The 25,736-nt window shown below is 43.7% G+C and overlaps 1 protein-coding gene across 1 annotated transcript in view; it reads left to right on the forward strand.

Moving 5' to 3' along the window:
• Window positions 1–25,736, forward strand: part of IGHMBP2 (immunoglobulin mu DNA binding protein 2) — an 83,342-nt gene that overhangs the window by 14,017 nt on the left and 43,589 nt on the right. Inside the window, exons 5-8 of the mRNA XM_075928333.1 lie at window positions 5,667–5,830; window positions 8,885–9,085; window positions 16,661–16,808; window positions 20,657–20,831. Coding sequence (XP_075784448.1) covers window positions 5,667–5,830; window positions 8,885–9,085; window positions 16,661–16,808; window positions 20,657–20,831 — 688 coding nt within the window. The remainder of the gene's footprint in view (window positions 1–5,666; window positions 5,831–8,884; window positions 9,086–16,660; window positions 16,809–20,656; window positions 20,832–25,736) is intronic.

The following is a 25,736-nucleotide window of genomic DNA, read 5'->3' on the forward strand; positions in this document are numbered from 1 at the left end:
AGCCAGTATCCCACCACAGTGTATGATGTTGCATTGCATAAAAAAACAGCCAGTTGGCGCACAATGGTCACAACAGTCGGCATTTTAAGCAGTTCCACCCAGACACATAGTTACATAGTTAGAGACAGTTCTCTGTGTTTGCCCTTCTCTCAGTCCCACTGCCACGAGAAAATCCCAGCCACCAGTAGTGGAGTGAAATCCCGATCAGTAGTCACAGGTGCAGGGATTTCTCCGACCAGAATTACAGCTAATGAGGCGTAGTGCTAACTTCCTTTTTTTTGTTTTTTTTTTCTTTGGGCCTCTCCCTTGAAGTTTAGACACACTAGGCTCACACCTGTGGTCTGATAACTTTCATTTCTACAACTGCTGTGTTACTGCTGTTGGGCCGTCATTCCTACCGCCTCTAGCTGTCTTCTTTTTTAGAGCTTTCAAGCTGAGCCAGGGTCAACAGTGGGAGGGGAGAACTCTGAGGAGCAATCAGGTCCTGAAGGAAGTCATGTTGGTGATTCTGAAGGTGCTCCTTTGCATGCTCCAGTGTGGTATTAAGGAACACTGGGCTGTAGGAGGTGCTGCCTCCTGCATGATATGGAAAGCAGAATTTCTGATGATTTAAGATTGTTTAACATCCCGTTGCCCTTTTCTGAAGCATAGGCAGGATAGAACCTATATATGGGGAAATTCCACTGTGACTAATTATATTCATCTCTAAAGCAAACTGCGGTTGCAGCTGGAAACAGCATTATTCACTTCTTCTCCTAAACTACTGAGTGTTATTTATTGATTTAACGTTTAGTTATTTACACTTAAAATAAATAGTGCCTGTCCAAGTCCATAGCATTGTAAAATGATAGAAAATGCAGCCAAGAATAAATATCCCTTAACACAAACACCAGATCTTTCAGAAAGGCTACAAATATAATGGCCCATGCAGTAACCTAAGGTAATATATCATCATAAGCAGCTTTTGGACTAGGGACCATAATGTTATGAGTGTTAAGCATCCACTTATTGGTTAAATGGTTATCAGTTTCTGTTTACGGTTAAACTCGACTGCCGGGACTCTGCTAGCGACTGAGAGCCGAAGGTGGCAGGACCGGTTCCTGGGACTCTACTGTTGGCCGAGAGCCCGAGGTTTGGGGGACCCCTTCCAACACCCACTCTTCCCTCCCTACACCTATGTCCTTAGTAAAACATTTAACTGTAAAGGATAGAATTTTGATTGGTTACATAGTTACTGTTTTATGTGCATTATTAACATCCCTGTTTTGGACATTATATGCCCAGATGAAATAAATCTACTGAAAAGAATAAGACTCTTGCTTGGAACCGTCACTGCAAAATCTTAATGCTTCTGCTCACACGGAAGCCTGAGAGAATAGATTTTCCTAACGGCAGGTTCTGAACTTTAAGAAGTCCTGGTCTTGTCAAACCAAATAAACTCCAGACTCTCCTCATGGAGAATGCACTGCCAAGATCTCTCTCCCTTTTAAAACTGCTTGGTTGCTGCTACTCTTATGTGCCATCCCTTGTGTAGCTGTGGCCCAAACTGTTTGGAGCTTTCTATGTAAATCCCACACTTAATTCCAGTTGTTAATTGGCTGTTCAATTACACCCTAGTGGTAGCTGCGTTTCAGTGTTTGGAGTGATTCCTGTGTGTATATGCTGAAGCTAACAGAGTCTGGGAGTTCCTTAATGTGCAAGGTGATAAACTAAGCTGCTATCCACCAGGGGTCAGCATTGTGCTATTAGTAGTATGCCGCTAGGGATTCCCGATCTTGTATCACTCAAAGAATTCCGTGTTAGAGGCACATGCAGCTATACAGCATAGGGTTGCAGAATCTGTTGCTTTTCTCTTGAGGCTGTCCAGGAGAGGGAGGGTTGCTCAGAGTCTTGAAGGTGGCTTCCTTCAAAGCGTGTCACAAAAGAATCTTTTGCTGCTCTGGTCTCATCATGAGCCATTGCTGAGGACAGAATGGCTGCCGCATTTGGTCGTGCAGTTGTTTTGCGACCCTCACATTCATCTCATTGCTTTGGGAAGAACTTTTAGATATCTCGAGCAGGAAAGGGGCTGCTGAAATCCCTGTTCAGTTTTATGGTGGGTAGAGACCATAGTTTAAAAACAGTATGTAAAAAGGCAGTGGTGATTAAGGGCAGAAGCTGAGCCATAGGCTGAAGTATTACAGAACCTTGGAAGATTTACTGGAGAATTTTTTTCTAATGCCCTCATGGGGTAATGCTCCATTAATACCAGTCTGTTATTGCACTCATTCACCTGATGAATCTCAAATATGTCATGTCTTTCTCTAATGCACGCTGCATTTACGTAGTCTCAGAGGAGTAGCTTTGTTAGTCTATAACTTTAAAAACAACAAGCAGTCATGTGGCACCTTAGAGACTAATTTTATTTATCAGTATCATGAGCTTTCGTGGACAAAACCCACTTCCTCAGATGAGCTGGAGTGGAAAAAACAGGAACCCAGAATTTATAACTGAATGTACATAGTCACTGCTTTGCTACTCTCTAGTGGCTATGAAGGAATCAAGGACGAATGGAGATGACATAAAGCCCACTTTGGAGTAGGAAGCTGCTGCCCCATGCAAGAACACTCCTATCCCTGTATGCCTCTAGTTGTGACATGGCTTGTCCAAGCACTCCTTAGGAATAGAGAGGACAGTCTCTTGTTATGATTAAGCCTCCCACAATCCCTTTTTAAAGCTATTGTGCTGTTGGGTTGTAATAGAGGAATTGAATGGGATCAGTTCTTCTATCAATACACATGTGCTTCTCTTTACTGTTACTACTGCTCTGGATATATCTCAATGGACACCTCACATGTGAGAGGCCTCCAACCATTGAAAATTGAATTCCATACACTGGTGAGCAGTTACAGGAGTATTTCCACTGACTTCAGGTGGGCGGGGGGGTGACTTCATCACCGCAAGGGGTTTGCAGCCTGGCCCTTAGAATTCAGAGAGACCCGGTAGCACCTTACTTCATACACTCATCATGTAACTCCTGCCAAGCTGCTTCCTCGTTGCTTTGCCACTGAAAAGGGATTTGGCTTGTCCCAAACCAGGATTGCAACAAGGTTAAGATTCCAGCTTCTTCTCTGGGTGATGCTGGTTGTGTGAACAAGCCCCTGTACTTTGTTAGGATTAACATTTGCAAGCAGAGCACTGATTGGAAGAGAGCCCTGACACACATGTTTTTATTTCCCTTGTGCACCTCAGGGCCTAAGAATGAAGCCAGGTCTGATTTCAGGCTGACCAGTGTATCTGGAAATTCTTAATTTAAAAAGAATCTGAGCAGCACTTAAGAATAGTTTGCTAGCAGGTTGAAGCAAAGCTGCTGAGCTCTGTGCTTTTCACAGCCGATAGTCTGAACCTAAATGATGGATGGGGAAAGACAAATAAAGAGGCTGCATCAGGAGCCGACAAGCAGCAACTTAGTCAGCACAGGCATGTGTTGTGTCAGGAGCCAGCCAGCTAGCCGCGGCAGGAGCCCAAAAGGAAGATCTCCCCAAGTGGGGCTAAGGGTGAAAAAGTCTTTTCAATGAAACCAACCTCTAAAGGGTCAACAAAAAGTCCAGGCTTGAGCTGGGAATGACCTGGGGACTGTTCTCGAGAGACGAAACACATCACCCCCTCCATTCAGTTTCTCAGGCTGGCTATAATCTCAGAGAGATGTGGAGAGATTTCCAGACTCCTCTCACAGGCCTGCTCCACAGGCTCTTCTTCCACTCACCAGATGGATGATTAGTCAGGAGCCTGAACTCCCTGCCACTCAGGATAGGTTCACAACTGCTCCTCCCCTCTGTCTCCTGGGCAGCCTGCAGTTTACTGGCCATGGGGAACAACTTCCTTCCAGGCCTACAAAAGGGCTCCTCCCTCTGCCCCTCCAGTGTCTCTCTCCTGTCCAGCTGGTGTTGTCAAGTGGTCCAGGCTGCAAGCCCTATCTGCAGGCCTGACCACGGAAGCCCCTTTTGCCCTGGCTTGATATGAGGGGTTCCTCCACCTCATCCCAATGACTGGGGTGGCCTCCCAGTGGACTCAATGAGATGCCGTGATGGTTTCAAAGCACAGGAAATACCCTCAAAGCTCCCCTCTCGTTAGGGGCTGCAGGGTGAGGCTGCGAGCTGAGTGGGCAGGGGATTGAACCACCTTTCCATTGTGAGCGACGGCCCCTCTTAAGTGAGCCTGCTGGCTGGCGGGCGGGAGGGAGGAAGGGGACATAGCTGCTGCCATTGTCATGCCTCCTGATGTGCCTGCTCTGTTAGAGCACCTTTTGCCAGCATGCAACTAAAGCTGGTTCCTGTTTGCCAAAGTAAAAAAAAAAAAGCAACTCCTACTTACCAACTGTTCCTCTTTGTGGGAAATTCCTCTCGTTTGGGAGCTGTTTTTCCCTATCCCACAGAGACCTGATGTTCTTCTGCGAGTGACTGTAATGTTTAAAAAAAAAAGGCAGAACAAGACACAAGGGAAAAGAAGCCATTTTATTCCTTCCCCACTTGAAGCCTTTTGAGCCCCCTGTGTCATTAACTTGTACTCCAGCATTTTAAAGGTAGGCATCCTAGGCCGGGAACAAGGGGTGTACCTGAGGGAAGATCATTTAACCTGCCAATATGCCAGGTCTGATCTAAAGTTAATTGAATAGGGAAGGTCACTTTTGATTGAATCTCCCACTCACTTCAGTGGGCTTTGGATCAGGCACTAAGTGAAATTAATGAATGACACCAGGCAAAAGATGGTGTAGGGAACCTTCCCTATGTGAGTTTTACCCATCTTTTATTTTCTACAAACTTTAGTCTCATGCGTGAGCCTTTCTGTGGTAATTACCTTGCAGTAATAACCAGAGAGATTAGCGGCAGGATTATGTAGAATGAGAATAAATTTGGCTCTAACTGAGAATAATCTCAGAGGCATAAAGAGAAATAAACTGCTTATAGAAATAAGAGAAGAATACGGTATTTTGAAATTAAGAGCACAGTCAAGATGAAAGTCACATACTCTTCCTTTTCCTGTGTTGCTTAGATAATTAAAACTGAAAAAGACTTGAAAATCTGATTTTCTTTTTTACCATTTATGCTGTTTGTTTGCTGTTGTGCAGTGAAATGAGACTGGGCTGCATTATTTTTGTTTCCAGAGAGGAAAAGAAAAATTACACGATGCTAGTATAGTGCTCTTATACGTGGATTCATAACCAGCAGGAGAATGATGAATTTAAAAACAAAAACCTGAATTTTCTGTCACTGAATTTTTAATGTTATCAAAACATTTCGGTTCCCTTTATCAACAACAAGAAAAATCCCTTTTGGTTTTCCCTTAAGTAAACTGCTCCTTTTAATGCTATCCAGGGCAGCGGAGTTTTGATAGCAGGCTGTCTGGAAAACTAATGTCCGCTCCCTCTGAAGCATGCCCAGGATAACAAAGAGAGGGTGATCAGGATAATGCACGTAACCTGTCATTTTTCAAAGAAATCCAAGTTTCAAGTGTTAGTCCCCAGGGTGCTAAGCAGCTTGCCTTGCTTGCTAGAAATATTATTCTCATTGTCAGACTGATTCACGCCACTTACCAAGAACATCTTTTATTTGTATTGGTGCATTTACTCTTTTGCATGTCTCCAATCTGTAGCCGACGTCTGACTGAGCCTCTCGCTGTTTCCACAGAGCCTTTAACGTTCTACAATGAAGCGCTGGATGCCTCTCAGAGGGAGGCTGTTTGCTTTTCGCTGGCACAGAAAGAACTTGCTATCGTCCATGGACCTCCTGGCACCGGTAAAACCACTACTGTGGTCGAGATAATACTTCAAGCTGTGCGGCAAGGCCTGAAAGTGAGTGTCAGGTACCAGAGTTGCTAGGGAGACCTACTTTGCCAACCAGTCAGATACATTGAGCTGTGGAATTTTATATTGCTGCCCATCCTTGCTGCGTTCCACTTCAGCTTCTGCCTTGACTCACATCCCAGTGGCATTGGTTGGAAGAGTTGATATTAAAAAGAAAAAAGTGTGTGTGTGTGTGTGTGTGTGTGTGTGTGTGTGTGTGTGTGTGTGTGTGTGTGTGTGTGTGTGTGTGTGTGTGTGTGTGTGTGTGTGTGTGTGTGTGTGTGTGTGTGTGTGTGTGTATGTAAAATGTATAAAATGTGTATAGTGGGTCCTGGGACTATATGCCGTGTGGGTATAGAAGAGGATAGAGCCCTAAGTGTTCTGTTGAATTACTAAGTTTAAATGTGTATAGAATTGTTCAGTGCTGAGAGCCACTGAACCAAACTGTAAGCCTGTGGTGTCCAACACGCTAGCCACATGTGGCCAGTTGAGTGTAGCATAGTTGGCTTGAACAATGTGGCTATTTAGCTGGTTGAGTGTGGCTAGTTTGCTATAGCAGTGGCTACTGTTTCAGAACAAGCTGTAAACCTTGTATATGATGGGAGCCACTTTAAGCCAGAGGACGTGGCAGCACCCCTAGTCCCAGTACTCATGCACCAGTGCCTTTGCGTGACCTTTCTGATGCATCAGGCAGCACCTGACATGTTTAACTCCACCTACCAGGTTTGCTTGGAGGCAGTGACTCAGGTTGCCTAGACACTACAATGATGGGCACATAAGCAATGCCCAGATTTGTGTTTTGATCTTAGAGTAGTTCCCAGAGTTCCCACCTAAGTCTGAGGCCCTAGGTGCTCTATGTGCACAGTCTAAGAAAGTCTATACTCAGTTACTGCAGTCAGCGCAGTGTGACTACCCCACCCACATGAATGGTTTATTATTGCCCACCCACATGAGGTGGAGCAGTGTTGTTTTCCTCACTCTGCACACGGAGAAGCGAGGCACGGGGAGATTAAGAGATTCCCCCCAGTGCCACATAGAAAATTAGTGGTAGAGGTGGGGATTGACCCAACATCTTTTGAGTCCCAGTTTGGTGACTAACCATAGGACCACTCTGGCCCTCCAGCTGGGGAGATGTCACATTTGTGGGTAGTGTGAAATGGGCACAGCTTTCCATATTTGCTCATTGCCAAGTTTCCCAATGTGTACTCTGTGGAGCCCTGGGGTTCCGTGCTATGGGTCCAGTAGCTCCACAAGAAAATATTAAAGATAGTTGTATGACCCTTTTATTTTATTACTAATTTTCTGATAGTTTTCTTGGGGGGGGGGGTGGAATTTATAAAAAAATCTACAAGAAATAAAAATATGATTCCAAAGCTTTGCCTATTTGGGGTTCTATTTAATTAAAAGTCATGATATCTTAAGGGCTCCCCCAGATATTCAGGATGCTTTAGGGGCTCCATGACTGCCAAAGTTTGGGAAACCCTGTCTCACTGAATATATGCAGCTGTAAGTTTTGTAAAACATGCTAGTTCTGAATCTTTTTAAAATAGTGATTTTTGGCAAATATACACATCCCTCGCAGGCCAGGAAGCCAGCCCCCATCCTGCTTCAGGGGTCTCTTGGGAATGTGAGGTTACTTGCATGACACCCATGGTGGGAGAGGTGGGAAGTGACAGCAAATTGAGGAGGCACTAATTGTCTTCAGGGAGCCCAGGCTTTGACACCTGATCGAAAAGGGCCCTATCTGCGTGAGCCACGCAGTCTGTAATTCTAAAGCTAGTGCTGTAGCTATAGCATGTGCATGTACATGTTGTCATGTGTGTTGTTTGAGCATAGGGGTTAGCTGTACTTTGGAACTGAGGGCTTTGTCAACTCCAAAGATTTGTCCCAATTCTAGCCATTGCCTGAAACCAGGATGTGTTCTTCTGGTACAGTTAGCATGGGGTGGGCAAAACGGTCTCTGTGGGCCAGTTCTGGCCTGCCAAGCAGGTTGATCTGGCCCGCAGCGGTCCTGCCGCTCCCCTGCCCCCAGGCCAGTCAGAGCTAGGTGTGGGGGAGCACACGGCGCTTAGAGTCAATTGACTCTAAGCGCCATGCACTGGAGGGCAGGGAGTGAGAGACTCGGGACCTGGGGGTGGGGGCAAGTGCACAGTCTCCTTCCGCCCTGCCCCTGTCCTGCAAGAAGTGCGCAGCCCAGGGGCAGGGCAGGAGGAGACTTCATGTGCTCCCCTCGCCACTAAGCCCTGATTGGCCTGGGGGTGCGTGGAGCACATGAAGTCTCCTGCCACCCTTCAAGGGGCTTGGTAAGTAAAATCTACCCCCAGCAGCTGCTCAGCTGGCAGGTGACTCTAAGCACAGCGCTCCCTTGCAGGGCAGGGCAGACTTTGCATGCATCCCTGCCCCTAGGCTCTGATTGACCTGGGGGCAGGAGTAGTGTGCAAAGTCTTTTCCCACTGCCAGGGCCTAAGGGAGCCACCAGCTGTTCAGAACAGCTGGTGGTTCTTTCAGAAGGGGGGCAGGGCACAAAGACTTCCCACCCACAGACCAATCAGGGAAGCACTGAAGGGCTCCCCCACCCACAGACCAATCAGGGAAGCACTGAAGTGTCCTGGCCCCACCCCTTCCGCCTGAGAACCCACCCCTTTCAGGGCGGTCCGGGGCCACTTCAAAAATTTCTGAAGTTGCCCTCTGGTCCAAAATGTTTGCCCTCCCCTAAAGTAACATCTTCATTTGCCTGTCCTATAAGTTGCAAAGAGACAGCTGTGTGCATGGCTGTAACTGAGGCAAATACCGCATCTGCACACGGCCTAAATGATGTCCTTGAGACATGGATTTTGGGTAATGATTTAAAATTTTGTGCTGTGCATGCATATTTCTTGCAGTATTTTGTATCTGCAGAGGTTTAAACTATTGCCTTTCCTCATAGCTGCATTCACTGATCTTCTCTTCCCTCTTGTCTGCACTGGTGAAAATATCATTACTTTAAATGCTCTTAATCAGAGGCTTTGCAATCCTTAGCAGTTCAATGCTTGAAGTTAATTAGCACTTTGTTTTGTCTCCAAGGTCCTGTGTTGTGCTCCCTCCAACATTGCAGTGGATAATCTGGTGGAAAGACTGGCTGGCTATAAGCAGAAGATACTGCGTCTTGGTCACCCTGCTCGCCTGCTTGAATCCATCCAGCATCATTCCCTGGACGCGGTCTTGGCACGTGGCGATAATGCCCAGATAGTGGCAGATATCAGGAAGGATATTGACCAGGCATTCGTATGTGTTTCATTCCACTGTCAACAGACTGACTCTCTAAATAATATTTATATTGCAAACAATGCTGTGGGTTGAAGTTAAATATGCACCAAAATGTCACTCTTACGGCTCTGTTACAACTTCTTACTTTCAGTGCGCTCGCTATGGGCAGCTGTGACCTATAATATAGCATCAGCTCTCTCATTGTGCTGAGATCAAGCATAGGAAACAAATCCAAAATTTATTAAAAAGAAGTGTAGTGCAAGACTCTTAAGATGCTATTTGAATAATCATAGAATCAGGATTGGAAGAGGTCATCTAGTCCAGTCCCTTGCACTCATGGCAGGACTAAGTGTTATTTAGACCAGGAGGTTTCAAACTTTGGGTCACAGTTTGTAAGGGTAAGCTGCTAGCTAGCTGCGAGACACTGTTTTTATTTGAGCATTCGCAGGCAATTGATTGTTCCTTCCAAAATGGAGTACTTTGCGTTTATTCTTATTGAAAATGCTTTGCATTTGCTTATTGCATTTGTGCTTTGCTTCAGACCATTTGTTAAAATCATTTTTAATTTTAATCCTATTCTCCAAAGCACTTGCAACCCCTTCCAGCTTGGTGTCATCTGCAAATTTTATAACTGTAGTCTCTGTGCCATTTTCTAAACCATTTCTGAAGCTATTGAACAAAACGGGACCCCAAAACTGAGCCCACTCAATATGCCCTTCCAGTTTCACTATGAACCGCTGATAACTACTCTCTGGGAATGATTTTCCAACAAGTCTCACTCACCTTTTAGTAGTGCCATCTAGATTGTATTTCCCTGGATTGTTTGAGAAGGTTATGCAAGACAGTATCAAAAGCCTTACTGAAGTCAAGCTATACCACATCTACTGCTTCCTCTCATCCACAAGGCCTGCCACCCTGCCAAAGAAAGCTGTTAGATTGGCTTGACAAATCCATGCTGATTGTTCCTTATCTTATTATCTTCTAGGTGTTTGCTAATTGATTGCTTAATAATATGCTCCATTATCTTTCCAGATACAGAAGTTAAGTGCTTGGTCTGTAATTCCCTGGGTTGTCTTTATTTCCCTTTTCCTAGATAGGCACTATATTTCCCCCTTTCCTGTCCTTTCTAATCTTTCCTGTCTTCCATGACTTTTCAAAGGTAATTGCTAATGTCGCAGATAGCTAGCTCCCCAATCAGCTCCTACAGTATTCTAGGATGTATTTGATCCGACCTTGGTGATATGAAGAGATATAATTTGTCTAAGTAATTTTTAAATTGTTCTTTCTGTATTTTAGCCTCTGATCCTAGCTCATTTTCACTGGCATGCACTATGTTTGACATCCAGTCATTCCTAACCTTTTTGGTGAAAACTGAAATGAAAAAAGTCATTTAACAATTGTGCTATTTCAACATTTTAGTTATTCCCCCCGCCTCATTGAGTAATGGGTCTACTCTGTCCTTGGTTGTCTTCTTGCTTCTAATCCTGTATTTCAGCAATAAAGTATCCTTCATACATAAAAGGGAGACCTGCTGATGACTTTGGATCTGTGCATGCATAGGATTCATAGAGGCTGGAAGGTTCCCTTTTCCAGTTGCAGATCATCCCAAGACAGTGAAGGGTTAAAAGTAATGCACTGTAGAAAACTCTGTGTAATCTGTTTACTACGAGTCTAAAAGAAAAAATCTTTAGCTGCCTTTTCCATAAGCCTGTCCCTTATGACTGCTAGGCTTTGCATGCCAAAAGAACACTTAGTATTAATGAATCCATTTCTATCTTTCAAATATTGAGACCCTGACAGGAGCTATTTTCACAGTGTTCCTTAGATTTCTCATATGAGAATATATTCATGATTAGAACACATTCCTTTCCTCCTATGGGAACAAGGTGACAATGGGGTCCAGGAGACAGGACAGTGGTCTGAGAGTCCTCGTTTCTATCCTTAACTGTGCTATGTGAGATTGGGCATGTCATTTCCCCTCTACTGAGGGTGTGGCCAGGTCTACACTATACCTAGAAGGTCAGCTTAAGTATGCAACTCCAGCTACATAAAATACATAGCTGGAGTCAATTTACATTAAGCTGAAGTTGGCGCCTTTTTCACAGAGGGAGCCAATGGCAGCAAACGCTCCTATTGGCTTCCCTTACATCTCACAACGGTGAGGAGTACCAGTGCCGACTTGAGCAACCCTCAGCATTTGATTTAGAGGGTCTTAACTAGACCCACTAAATCAAATGCCAGAAGATCTCCGGTGCATCAAGAGAAGATGTGGCTTATGTCATCACTACTGCCGTGCCATTGTAAGGTAAAGTGTGTAGCCATTCTGTCTCCAGGAAAGAGCTCTCCTGCCAACAAACTAAAACTACTCTGAATGAGGGGCAGTAGCGTTGTCACCTGAGGTACGTCTAGACTACATGGCTCCTTCGACGGAGCCATGTAGGTTTGTTTGTTCGGCAAAGGGAAATGAAGCCGCGATTTAAATAATTGCGGCTTCATTTAAGTTTAAATGGCTGCCCCGCTCTGCCGATCAGCTGTTTGTTGGCAGATCGGGGCAGTCTGGCCGCTCCCCTGTTGACATGAAAGCCCTTTATCGACCTCCCCGGTAAACCTCATCCTATGAGGCATAACGGGGAGGTCGATAAAGGGCTTTCAGGTCAGCGCAGGAGCGTCCAGACTAGCGCGCTGAGCCGACAAACAGCTGATCAGCTGTTTGTTGGCTCAGCGTGGCAGCCATTTAAATTTAAATGAAGCCGCAATTATTTAAATCACGGCTTCATTTCCCTCTGCCTATCAGCCTAATCTACATGGCTCCATCGACGGAACCATGTAGTTTAGACACACCTCTGGAGAGCATCTCCCACCACTGAAGCACTCTCCCCACTGACACTTTTTGTCATTTTGTCGTTCAGGGTGTGTGTTTTTTCACACCCTGGTGTGGCAATAGTTTTAATGTGGAAAGTGCAGTGTAGACACAGCCTAAGTGTGTTTCCACCTTGGGCAAGTAGTGCTAATGACACCCATTTCTCATTGTGGGCAGAGAGGTATGAGATCTAAGTGCTGTGTAAGAAATATACTTACTACTATTTGGTGGGCTGATTTCCCTGCTTCTGGCTGATTCCCACTCAGTGTCCCAATGTCCTCCTTCCTAGCCTTGGAGCACTTGTTGAGGCCCCATCTATGGTTTATCAACACTAATCGGCATATTGACCACAGGGGGCCTGCACAGCTTCCTTTCCTGGTCTCACCATGCCACTATAAGCCCTATCAGCCAAAGAAGTGAGTTCCTGGGATTCTCATGCAGCAGCATGTTATGGACCGAGTCCATGTGGGTATTGAATATCCTTGTGTTGATGAGATCTTTGACCTGCTAGCAAGCGAAACTCATCAAAGCAAGTGGCTCGTAAAATGCCTAGCTAGCCCTCCCTCCTGAATTGTCAGTGGTCTTGATCTGTGTTCCCTCTAAGCTGTGCAGCAACATAGCTTCATAGGCAATTAATCAGCCCCACCCAGTCAGCCAGCTCCATGAGCCTCTGACTGAGCATGGCTGATTAATCACCTGTGCAGCTGTGCTGCCACGCAGCTTAGAGGGAACACTGGTCATGATGGTCTTATGGCATTGCCACCATTGGTCTGTTTAGTCGCATGTTGCGTACTTCTGAAAGCCCACTCTCAGAACTGACGATTCATCTGATGGAGTGGGTTTTGCCCACTAAAGCTCATGATTCTATATATTTTGATTGGTCTCTGAGGTGTGGCAAGGGACCACTCGTTTTTAATGTTATATCAGTAAATAACTTCAGAATGATACTTCTGGTTGCCCTGACTGGTACCATCCTCCTCCTTCCACCTCTCCCACCTCAGAGAAATACTGGGAGAGCTCATAGAAATATAATTATTTTAATGTAATTATGTTTAACTTAATTTAGAATGCAGCACTATTTTAATTGGCATAAACCAATTCCATGCAGATTAATGTTTCCCCAGTGTTTCAGCAATGTTTCAGCAATGACATAGCACATGGTGGCTTTATAGCCTCACTTGGGGCTGGAAGATATTCCCTTCTCAAATAGCAAAACACTTGTGGTATCCATATCCCAGCATGAATTGCCATGTCGGCCGAAGTCTATTTTGTAATCCCCTTGTGACTAACCATTCCTTCCCTTCCTCTTCATTCTCTGCATTCCCTAAGCTCCCAACTCCTTTAAACATCCCCAGTAGCAACTCCAGTGTGCAACCATAAAGCAAGAGCATCCAAGGCAATTTTTTGTCCCACTGGTCTCCCCTCTCTCCCTCTCCAATAAAATACTGACTTTTGCCAGCAAAGCTGGAAGGTTTTGCTCCAATGCAAAAGATTCTTCAGACTTTCTTTGCGCTGCTAGAGAAAAGGGAACACAGTTTTGCTATACAGATGGAGCAGATTGAGTATGGCTTCTGGATTCATAATCATTCATCCTCAGCTATCGTTGCTGCAGCAGCTTAAGATTTTCAATCGAGGCTATTCAGCATCTTGCGTGTCTTTTGCTGCTATTGAGCATATTTGCAGTAGAAGCAGGTGAGAGTTAGAATGTCACTTGGTGGGCAGTCTCCTGGGAGCTCTTTCTCTTCGGTTCTGGCAGGTTCACACGGGGCAGGAAAGGACTTGGTTCCATGGTTAGATGGGTAAATGTCCACAGCAAGGGGTCTGCCCTGTAAAATGAATAGGTTTCCCATAGCTACAGTGTTTCCCTTAGCATCTGCTTTAACAGAGACTTAGGTTGTTTTCACATATGTAAGCTGTAGGGTTTGATTATGTTTCAAATCATTTCACATCTTTCCAATTTGCAGGCAATTTTTTTCTTTAATTTTGCTTCCACAGAGATACATTGAGGAAAGGGAAATTTTGACTGACAAGTCTCTTAACTCTCTTGATTCCCTATAGCTGAATGAAAATGTTGAGGGGATGGGTACTAGGGTTTCCCTTTCTGCTTCCTCTTGTGAGAATGTATGTGATGGATGAACCATGCTCTAAAATGGCTGCCAGTGGAGGAATTTAAAGGAGTGTTTGCAGCGCTTTATGGGTAATGAAAGAGATCTATGGCTCAGGCAATTTTTTTACTTTCATAGCTGACATGGGAAGCCCAAAGGTGCTGGGGCTATGAATGGCCAAGCCTAGAGGTGCGATAGCTCAGTCCTAGCACAGACTGAGCACAGGGTGTATGCTTAATCCTTGAAATGCAAAATTGACAAGAAGTGATTTTAAGGCCCACCAACTGGATCCCATGGCAGTGAAACCATCTGTATGATTTCCCCAGAGTGTCTCTCACTGAGGAATGATGCTCCAGATTTATGTTCTCCTTTTCCCTCTCAGGTTGAGTCCATTGTGCCAACAGCATGATACTGGGCAGCATTCAAATTGCTCCACTTTGGAGCTGACATGGGAACTGAGATAGCTGCCTTGCCCCTTTCCAGGTATCACAGGCAGCTACTCTTGGCCTCTTGAGAGGACATCTGAAGGGAAAATACTGAGATTGGCCAGGCAAGGATGTTGGTTGCAAGTAGACAGGATACTATACTGAGGCTGTGTCGATGTTCCAGATGCTTTCTTGAGTCCCTTTCCCCCTTTCCTATCCCCCCCAGTCTTTCCCCAAAGGTGACATGAAGTCACTGTGCCCTGTGTGGCACACCGGGGTGGGTGAGGGCTGGGGCTGTTGCTAACTTTCTGAGCGGCGCAGCCAAAGCAGACTCAGGCTCCAGCTCTGGTGCGTGGGCAACCAGGCAGCATGGTCCTCACTGTCCCAGTCAGTCCCAGGGATCCAGCGCCTCTAGCCCTGAGCCTCCTATTCCCCTGTCCTGAGCCCCCCTGTCTTGAACCTTCCCCCCACACTCCTGCCCTGACTACTGCACCCCCATCCTACTGCCCTGACTCCTGAGCCCTCCACACCTCCCAATCGCCTGCTCTGACCCTCCAGAATCCAATCCTCTTCCCTGATTCCTGCACACCTCTCTATCCTCAAACCATGCCCTGAGTGCCCCTCCCCACTTCCCAGCCCGCTGCCTGCCCCTGTACTCCATAATACACTTAAATTTCTTACAGGTACTGTCCTTTTGCAACTCCTCCCCCAACCCTGTACCCTATCTTCCCCCAAGCAGGTTGTGATAGGACAGTACTTGTAAGAAGTTGGTTACATTCATCTATGCTTTTCACCTCAGCCCACCTTCACCTGCCCTCCAAGTAAAAAGGTATCCTTTTTACTTCCAGCCTTAACTCTTCTCTCCCTTGTCTTGTGCCCTCTGACCTTTCTCTCTCCATTTAACTAATCGCCTTCAACAACACCCCTATGCTGCCTAAGAAAATCCTGCAAACACCAGCAAACAGCACTCTGTTACTGTGCGCTAGGGGCTGCGAAGGGTTCCTTGGTGCCCTTCTACCGCACTTACTCTATATTGCGTTGGCCCTGTGACATGTCAGCTGGTTCGCCTGACTGCTCCGTGTGCTCAGATTCAATCTGCTCTCCACAGCCTAATGGAGCAGCAGATTCCAGAAAAGAATTACTCTCCTTAATCCTTTTACTAATAGTTGTAGTCTTACAGGATCCTCCTGCAGAGCAAACTGTAAACATCAATCTAACGAGGCAATATATTTTTGCCTTTCCCCTCTGCTTCCTGCTCTTCTGTAAGAGACATAATTGCTGTCTGTCTGTCAGAGCCGTCAATGGCATCAGTCAGGGTAGAGTCGCTAGTCAAAGCCAGCTTGCTTTTTAACCACTCTGTTCCATCGCAAACAACTCACTGCAGCAGAGTGGGTGGGTGGAGTTTTTGTAGCTTTTCCAGCTTCCTAATAAGTTTTGACCAGGGAGATAAAATAGTTACAAAGTTGTTTACCAATTGGGAGAGCCTCATTGCTGTGAGAGGTTGGTGCCTTTCCAAGATGAATTTCCAAGATGGCTTTGCCAATGCATCACAACCACCAAAGATCAACCAGCAATGTTATATGCACCTCTGGGTTATTTTTTTAAATATGTATAACTAACAAAACCCAACCGTCTCTATTAAAATATATTTTCTGAATCATTTATAAATGTTTAAAGGTATGTGTTAAAAAGTGCAAAGCTGCTGCTTAGGCTAGATGAGCGCAAACAATTCCTTTAGCCTTACGGTATAAAGGGTACGTTGACACTTTCCAATCTGTCCTGAGTAAGGGGCAAACTCACAGCTACAACATCCTTTGAGTAGAGCAGAGAACAGAGAGTTATTCTGATGAGCTCTCAATTCCTCCTCTGACTGCTCCTTGTGTTGGGAAATGAATAATGGCTGCAGAAATGAGTAACCAAGATTATTTAGGGCAGATGAAGATTAGGTTGTGGATCATGTCTTAAGGTTCTAGAATCAATTGAGCAAGTGGGATAAGGGCTTTAGGTTGGAATCATAAAGCCCATAGTATAGAACAATCTTTTATTTATTTTTGTAATGAATAGCTGTTGAATGAAATTCAGTAAATTGTGCTTATTCCAAAGATTCTGTTTTAATTATTAAATGGGCCACCAATAATTTTCTTTGGTAGTTATTTGACTAAAGGCTGCTTTTTTCATCTTGGTTTTCATTTCTGTTGTGCAGACAAAAACCAGAAAGACTCAGGACAAGGGGGAGAAAAGCCATTTCCGAAATGAGATTAAAGCGCTGAGAAAGGAGCTGAAGGAGCGAGAAGAAACTGCTATGATTGAAATCCTCTCTCAGGCTAATGTTGTTCTTGCAACAAATACAGGTTAGACATACTCCTTCCTCTTTCACCTTTTAAAGTGTTGGCTCAGATTAGCTATGATTACAGCTGAGGTTATTCAGCACAGCTTCGTAGCTTCGTCAGAGGCTCCATAAGGCTTGGAGTGATTCTTACAGAGAGGCTGTAATGCAGAAAAATACTGCTATCCAGTCATCTACTTTGCTGTTTAGAATTATGGCTTATGGGTGGCTTATGAAACTAAACAAATACTGCAATTACTGTGTCAAGTACAGATAAAAATCCCATTCAAAATTCTCACTTACGTTGATCAGTTAGGGTATGTCTACACTAGCTCGTTAGTTCGAGGTAGGTAGGATAATTAGGGAAACCGGAGTTGCAAATGAAGCCCGGGATTTAAATATCCCGGGCTTCATTTGCATGTTCCTGGGCGCTGCCATTTTTAAATCCCCCTTAGTCCGAACTCCGTGCCCGTGGCTACACGCGGCACGGAGTAGGTAGTTCGAATTAGAGATCCTAATTCGAACTACCATTACTCCTCGTGGAATGAGGAGTAATGGTAGTTCGAATTAGGATCTCTAATTCGAACTACCTACTCTGTGCCGCGGGTAGCCGCGGGCACAGAGTTCGGACTAAGGGGGATTTAAAAATGGCGTCGCCCGGGAACATGCAAATGAAGCCCGGGATATTTAAATCCCGGGCTTCATTTGCAACTCTGATTGCCCTAATTACCCTACCTACCTCGAACTAAGGAGCTAGTGTAGACATACCCTTACATAAATCATCCCCTCAGGAATCCAGAAACAATACCATGTGACCTATGGACCTGACTAGCACAGTGTAACGTTTCAAACAAGAAATGTTACACATTGAAAATAGAATTCATATTTCATACTGCATTTGCTGTTTTAACCACTCTGCAAAGGGCAAATTGTGCAGGGAAAGGTAGTCTGAAAGTCACTTTTGGTCACTAGTCAAGGTGAAAATTCACTTCTCAGGAGTATTTATATTCCCGAAGGTTGAATGTTTGTCGAAAGTGAACACACAAGACTTGCAAATAGGAAATTAAAACAGCTTTTGATTAAACAAAATAATTATATTTGAATTTTCCCAATCCGGTACCATATGTTCAGCTATTTTTAATACTGATTTCCCTTTCAATGCTGTCTCTCTCTCTGTCTGTGATCTATCACTATTATTGAATTCATCCCAGTCCACTGGCAAGCCTCTCAGAGCAGGGTCCTTTGTCTTTTATAGCTCGGTAACATGCCCTATATGCTTACACTGCTATAAAACCAACACATCATACAAGAAGTCAGTCCTTAAAATGAGTTAGGCTAATTCACAGGGGTTTTGTTGTTGTTTATAAACACCTTATTTTTTAGAACAATGGGGATATTTATGTTTACAATCAGGTTATGGAACATCTGCATATGTTACTTTTCACAGAACATTTTATTACCTTTACATGGGAGCGTTGATTGCTTCATTACCTAAAACTCTGATCACAATGGGCAGATGTTATTATTTATTCTATATATTGCTCTCGCACCTCAACATCCCAAAAGATGTGCTAATTGTGCTAATGCCCCTCTCTCCCCACTACCGTACAAACAGTTAATTAGTAAGGGACAGTCCCTGCCCAAAGAGCTTACATGCTAAATCTACTATATATTTTAGAGAATTTGTCTGTCTATGCCTGAATCTTTCTGTTTAAGAATGCCTCATCCTAAATATTAAGAGTTAGGGACCATCACATTTGGTATGCAGCTTCCTCTTGTCATAACTTACAGGATGTCCCTGGAATGGGACTGCCTTGCCCAGAGTCGTCGTCCTCCCCCTCCTCCAGCGCCTTTTAGGGAGTTTCATATGGGGACATTGCTGTGCATCTTTGTTGGGAAATAAGGGGAAAGTGTACACTTTGCTGCATTTCTCACTCTGGCTGGGGAGCGCCAGGAGCAGACAAAGCTGGACCTGCCCCAGTCGGGGGACATGCACCCGCCCCCTCCCCCCCCCCCGGTCTGTGCCCGCTGGAGCTGCAGTGGCCATGGAGAGACAATTCTTGCCTTCCCCAAGCTGCTGCAGTGACAGAGGGCTGGGTTAGTCCTCTCTCCCCAGCCTGCCTACTGAACTCCTCATCCTCAGCCCCACCCCAGAGCAAACATTTAAATGAAGCAAGTACATTTTCATTTAATTCTCCCCTCCACTCCCCCCCAAAAAAATTGAATTAAGGACCTGAGCAATGCCGAGTAAATCTTCTAATTACAGATACATTCAAGGGTTTCACAGGATGGCCATGGACAATTCACAAATAGGAAAACACCCCATGAAATCCTTGATAAGAATTATCTGTAGGGAGGTAGCCACTCAGTTCTAGTTGTGACTGTGAAAGAAGTGGGACTCTCTCTTTCAGTCTCACTCTGCCATCTCAGCTCTGGTCTCTTCTGCAAATTCATGCAGCTAGTTCTGAAGTCTAAATAACTTGGCTTTGTCACAAGTCCTTTACAAAACACATCCATAAATTACATCAGCAAATTAAAAACAATGCCATGCAGCCTTGGTTTTACCAAGCTGGGATTGTGACAGTGTTGGCAAAATTGGAGGTTCAGACAATTATGGTTTACCAATTATAGAAAGCCTGCTGGATTACTCAGAGCCAGTGAGTTAGCAGCATTTAGTCCCACAAACCGAACCTCTGTATCTCTCTGCTGCTAAGCTCAGCAGGAGGAGAGCTTAATTACTGCAACCCTGGGGGACATACATGACCTTCAGTTAAGTGGAGATCAATATATTAGAATCATGCTGTATGGCAAGAACGAAATAGCCCCTATCTACCTGCACAAAAGCAAAGTCTTCCATCACATATATCTTTTTTGGAGGGGTCTTGGAGCTTGGCAATATATATAAAATGCCAGGTGCATATTATATGTTTTATGTAACTATATTGAGTAAATATATTCTGAAAAGGTTTTTCCAAAAAAAATCGCACTTAAGTTGACAAACCGTATCTTGTGTCAGGTGTGTCCAACGAGATCCAAAATGGTACAGGGTGGCTTATAAAAGAACGAAATCATCCCTAACCTGAGTAGCATTCTTCAGCCCTACAATAGTATAAGATGCTTTAGAAGCCAAACCTTCTTTTTATGAAGACACTCTGAATAATAAACATAAAACGGGTTGCTACTCTCTCCTCACCAGAGTTTTCGATGCCTCTCAAATCTAGAGTCCTGAGCAATAGAAGCAGGTGTGTCTAGAGACCCCACTTTCATGATTCTGGCTCTAGTGTGCTAGACACTTTACACACTTGCAATCCCTGCCCCAATCTTATCTGCTCTGTTATACCACAGATGTTCTGAGGAGGGTTTGTGCAGCATTTTTGGTAGAGTTAATTTTCCTAATCATATCCCAATAGATTCTTGAGAAGACTGGTAGGTTAGACAAAGCATGCTCAGTTTAAGATCAGAAATTCTTTCCCATAGTATATCATTAAAGACAAATCTGAAATCTGTTTCCTTTCTAGTTTGGGCTGTGTGATGTGGAAGGCAGAAGGAACATGAATGTTTTTTTTCTGCTTTGGTGAGATAATGGAGCATATTGTTTTGTGGTTTTAATGGTCTGGTTTTATTGTTGTTTTCAAGATGCTAGAGAGGCTTTGGGCATGGGTGCCTAAGTCAAAACTGTAGTCAGAAACTGGTAAATAGCAAGTCTCTTTATTTTTCTGCAGATTTGAAATTGTGAATTTCTGCAGAGAACCAGCATCTTTATCAGCTGTCTTTAGCAGCAATTACTTTGTGTAAGGGTCTTTTAATAGGTTTGAGCTTTTATTTCCTCCTCCCAAGAGGTGTTAATTCTCTTTTGATTTTTCCTCTGATTAGGTGCTTCCTCTGATGGTCCACTGAAGTTACTTCCTGAAAATCACTTTGATCTGGTGGTGATAGATGAATGTGCTCAGGCATTAGAAGCGAGCTGTTGGATACCTCTGCTGAGGGCCAGGAAGTGTATCCTGGCCGGGGATCACAAACAGTTGCCTCCCACAATCATATCTGACAAGTAAGCAGCATTTCACAGCTTTAAAATCTTCCATTAATTTTTCAGTCAGGCATTGATAAATGTCACAAAGATTCATGATGGACAGCACTTCATCGGAATCATGTATATATTAAACTGGCTGAATTTAATACACATTCATAGATTAATGTGTACCCATTATACATTATAGCAGGCTTTCATTATGTGATGAGACAGTGCCAGGTAATTTTACATGCTGGTGACCAGATAATTGCACCGTTTGTATTATCTTAGATGCATGCATATGGAACATCATATGGAGCATGTGTGACTACTGTAGGACCAAATAATAAAGGATGTGTAAAATGGTGACAGGATCTATCATCTTAATATTATTATTAATCTTAATAAAAATTAATAGGTAACAGTTTTAAAACAAAAGGGAGTATTTTTCTACACTGTGCAGTCAATCTATGGAACTCCTTGCCAAAGGATGATGTGAAGATCAAGACTTTAACAGGGTTCAAAAAAAAAAAAAAACAACCTAGCTAAATTCATGGAGGATAGATCCATCAGTGGATCACCTGATGATTCCCTGTTCTGTTCATTCCCTCTGGTGCACCTGACATTGGTCACTGTCAGAAGACAAGATACTGGGCTAGATGGACTTCTGTTCTGACCCAGTGTGGCCGTTCTTAGGTTCTTATCTTGCTTTGGTTTGCAGGGGTCTTCTGTTGAATTAACCCCTTAAAAGGCTTTTGAGCTGTGCATTAAACTGCTGTTGATTCAGTGTGGCAGGTGCTAATTCCACCAAAATATAGGTATGACTCTGTGGTCAGAACTAGGGATAGTGTCATGGAAATCCTACAGGAAACTAGAAAGAGTCAGGCTTGTAAAGAAAATATGTGGGGATTATTATTTGAGTTATCAGTAAATGCAAATCCCAGGAATTATATACAGGGCCTTTTAAGGCCTCAAGTAAGCAAAACACTAATTGCTTAGTATGCACCTGCTTAAGTAGATGCGTAATTTTAAGCATAATGGCACTATTCATATGCGAACAGTGAGGCAAGTGTTTTACTGAATAGACCCAGAGTTAAGTGTTTTGAGGGAATGGGATCTTAATCAGCAGGTGAAAGGGACTTACACCTTTATAGTCAATTGGAGGCTTTCAGTTGATTTCTTTGGGTTTTGGATTAGGGACCATAAGAGAAATCATGGGAATGCAATGTGAGATGAGTTGATGCTCTCCGTTCCTTCCTCCATCCTGCCCAGAGAGTCAAACATCTCCATTCCACTTTCCATCATAGTTCAGGTTCCAAAGGATTTAATTTATTGCTTGGCTTTTCTAGTTGGGTTAAGTATTTGTTATGAATTACTGCTGGTTTATTAAAAATTAGGTGTAATTTATGGATCGCTTCCTTGAGAGACATAACTCACTAGAAGAGATTGTTTTTAATATCCTTTCCTGATATTGATTGCCTGCATACTGCTTCCTAGATTGCATATTGTTATGATTGCCAGTTTTAACATGTAAATCTTAATTTGGTTTTATGTAAGCGACAGCTATGAATGTTTTCACTATATATTACCAGCTAGATGCATGAATGGCCTGCCGTTTACAGAAATATGAGCAACAGAGCTAATTTTATATCTAGAAATATGTTCACTTATAACATTAATTATTTGATCAGAGGGTTAGCCGTGTTAGTCTGTAACTGAAAAAAAAAAAACTTAAAAAACAGCGAATGGTCCTGCAGCATCTTAGAGACTAACAAAAAGTCTCTAAGGTGCCACAGGACTATTCACTTTTTATTAATTATTTGTGTTATAGTAGCAACTAGAGAACTCATTTAAAATCAGGGCCCCACTAGATTCTGCATATTATACCTAGTAATAGACAATCTCTGCTTTATAGCACTTATACTTTAAATAGCCAAAGCAGACTAGAGGCTGGGAGAGAGGAATTATTATCCCCATTTTATAGATGGGGAATTGAGAGATTAAGGGCCAGTACCTAAGGATGGAGACAGGTGCTTAATGGGATTTACAAAAGCATCAAAGCAGGTTAGGTGCCTAACTCCCTCTGACCATCAATTTATACTCTAGCAAATTTGTATGTCAATTTATAATGAATTAAAGGCTAAACAAATGTTGCTTTTTTTTCAGTGCTACTCACTGGCAGTGTATGTTTTGTAAAATTCAAACTGTAGGCAAAGAACAAAATCTTGAAAATGAAGGTTTCAAGGGACTTGTGCTTAAAGTTAAACAGATGCATCAATGTTTGCCTATTGTATTTTTATTAAAATAATTTTAGCGGTGTAAATTTTGTCACATTAAAACAGTGTTAACAAAGAAAGGTTATTTAGACTTTTGATACATTAACAAAGATACTGTAAATATCTTCACACAAGCGGGCCAATATTTTAAAAAACAGGAACTTAATGTTAGATTTTTCAGTTCATATTTTGGCATTGAAGATTGGATTTTCAAAACCCACTAGGAATACAAGTCCCATTGATTTCAAATTGCAAACCTGAAAGACAGGTATAGCTTAATAGAAGTATTTTAGCTATTGTGACTTAAGGAACTTTTAGTGTATTAGAAAGAGAAGTCGGTTACAAATATTGCACAGGTTCTTTGCTTATAAATGTTTTTTGTGGTGTTCTTACCATCAGGACGTTAAGGAGGGCCTGAATTTGTCTTTATCGGCATAGATGAGATTTTTCAATGTGAAACTTCTTAGTAGAAAAAAAATTCCCTGTGCAAAATCTGAAATTCTACTAACAGTTGGGAAACAAAGCAAGTACAAAAATAAAATAAACCCAAAACACATTAGAAATATAAGACTCTAAAATGTTAAGAAAATAAAGAACTAATGGCATATGAATAAAAAGGCTGATTTAAATGAAAAAATCATTTTTTTTAAATAATCATAATGTGAATAAAAATTGATTTAATTTTTCTTATAAATCATGATTTTTATTGACTCTGTCAAAGGGTTTGTTTGATTTGTCTCTCCATACTGCTGATGAGAGTATCTGGCGCTGTGTGATGGATTTAGACACTCTCTGATTAGTTCATGCATTTTTTTTTCCTTATTAATTCTGTCACTGTGGTTCCACATTTATTTTTTAAAATATTAATGCAATAATAGGCTTACTAAGAGGAAGCAAAACTAGTTATCATGCATACAGCCCCCATTATAAAAATACAATACATACAGCACAATTACATTGCAAGGGAGATCTGCAGCTGGTATAAATTGCTATGGCTCCAAGTGAGTTATGACAGCTTATACCTTCTGTGGCGATGTCCCTCGAATTTAAAAAAGTGTTTTGTGTTACTGAGCCTTTAAAAAGATGAAAGGACGAGGCAAATAAAAAGATGAAAGGACGAGGCATTTGCAACACCACAACCTGAGCAAGGAGGCTAATTTCATAACATGGCAGCCAAAAAAAGAAAAATACATATCTGCCTTACATTTCAGAATAGCGATATCCCCCATGACATATAGCCGGAGGACAGAAGAACTCAAAGCAGGTTGCTAAAAGATTATCTTCTATATATTGAAAGAGTCTGTCGGTCTGTGTTCAAGAATTTTTCCTAAATGGTAAGAGCGAGGGCCACCAAATTTGGTCTGCAGCTTCCTCTTATCATAACTGACAGCTAGGTGAAGGCTTGGTTGTGTCAGGGTAATGGGATGTGCCTGGAATGGGATTGCTTCTCATAAAACCATACAGCAAAGAGACAGAATTGTCAGGCAGGTGTAAGGGTTTGGCTGGGGGCGTACCTCTGCCCCCGTCCAGGAGTGCCCCTACCCCAGCTTGGGGCCTCCCACCCCACAGGCACCCTTTAGGAAGGGCAGCGGGGGCTGAAGCTTCTCCCCTCCACCCGCCTGATTCCTATGGGGACCTTGCTGTCAGGGAGCGAGGGGAAAGTGCCCAGTTTGCTGCATTCCTCGCTCTGGCTGAGGAGTGCAGGAGGCAAACAAGCTTTGTACTTTGTTCTCACTCCCTGACAAGGACAGGAAAGGGAATAGCAAACAGTCTGTATGGGTATGTCTACACTACAGCGCTAATTCGAACTTAGTTCTAATTAGTTAATTCAAACTAAGCTAATTCGAACTAACGGATCCAGACTAAAAAACTAGTTCGAATTAGCATTTTGCTAATTCGAACTAGCATGTCCACATTAAGTGGACCCTGATCCGGGGTTAAGGATGGCCGGAAGCAGTGCCGGCAGGGCATCAGATGAGGACTTAGAGCGTGGAGCTGCTGTCTCAGGCTAGCCGAGGGCTGTGCTTAAAGGGACCCGACCCCCACCCCGGACAGACAGTTCTCAGGGGTGCCCCGCTTGCAAAGCAGTCCTGGCTTGGAGTGCCCTGAGTGCCCACACTCGGCACATCACAGCACTCGACCATCAGACCGGCTGCACTTGCTGAAGGCTGCCATGTGAGGAGAGGGGGCAATTGGGGGGCTGCAGGAGAGGTTCCACGCCCAGAAGCCCGCAGAGCCACCACAGTCCTCCCCATCGGGAGCTCATACCCCATTCCTCCCTCACCTCCTTCCACTTACCCCTCCCTAGCCCCCCTTCCTGATGTACAAAATAAAGGACAATTGTGTTCAAAAATAGAATCTCTCTTTATTGAACAAACCTGGGGGAGACTGGGAAAAGGAGGTGGGAGAGGGGAAGAGAGAGGGTGGGAGAGGGGAGGGCAACTACAATGATCAGGGGTTTGGAACAGGTCCCATATGAAGAGAGGCTAAAGAGACTGGGACTTTTCAGCTTAGAAAAGAGGAGATGGTGGGGGTATATGATAGAGGTCTATAAAAGCAGGAGTTGGGTGGAGAGGGTGCATACAGAAAAGTTCTTTAGTTCCCATAAAGAAGGACTAGAGGACACCAAAGGAAAGGAATGGGTAGCAGGCTTCAAACTAGTAACAGA

The sequence above is a fragment of the Pelodiscus sinensis genome, chromosome 4 (assembly GCF_049634645.1).
Source record: "Pelodiscus sinensis isolate JC-2024 chromosome 4, ASM4963464v1, whole genome shotgun sequence".
NCBI classification, from domain to species: domain Eukaryota; kingdom Metazoa; phylum Chordata; order Testudines; family Trionychidae; genus Pelodiscus; species Pelodiscus sinensis.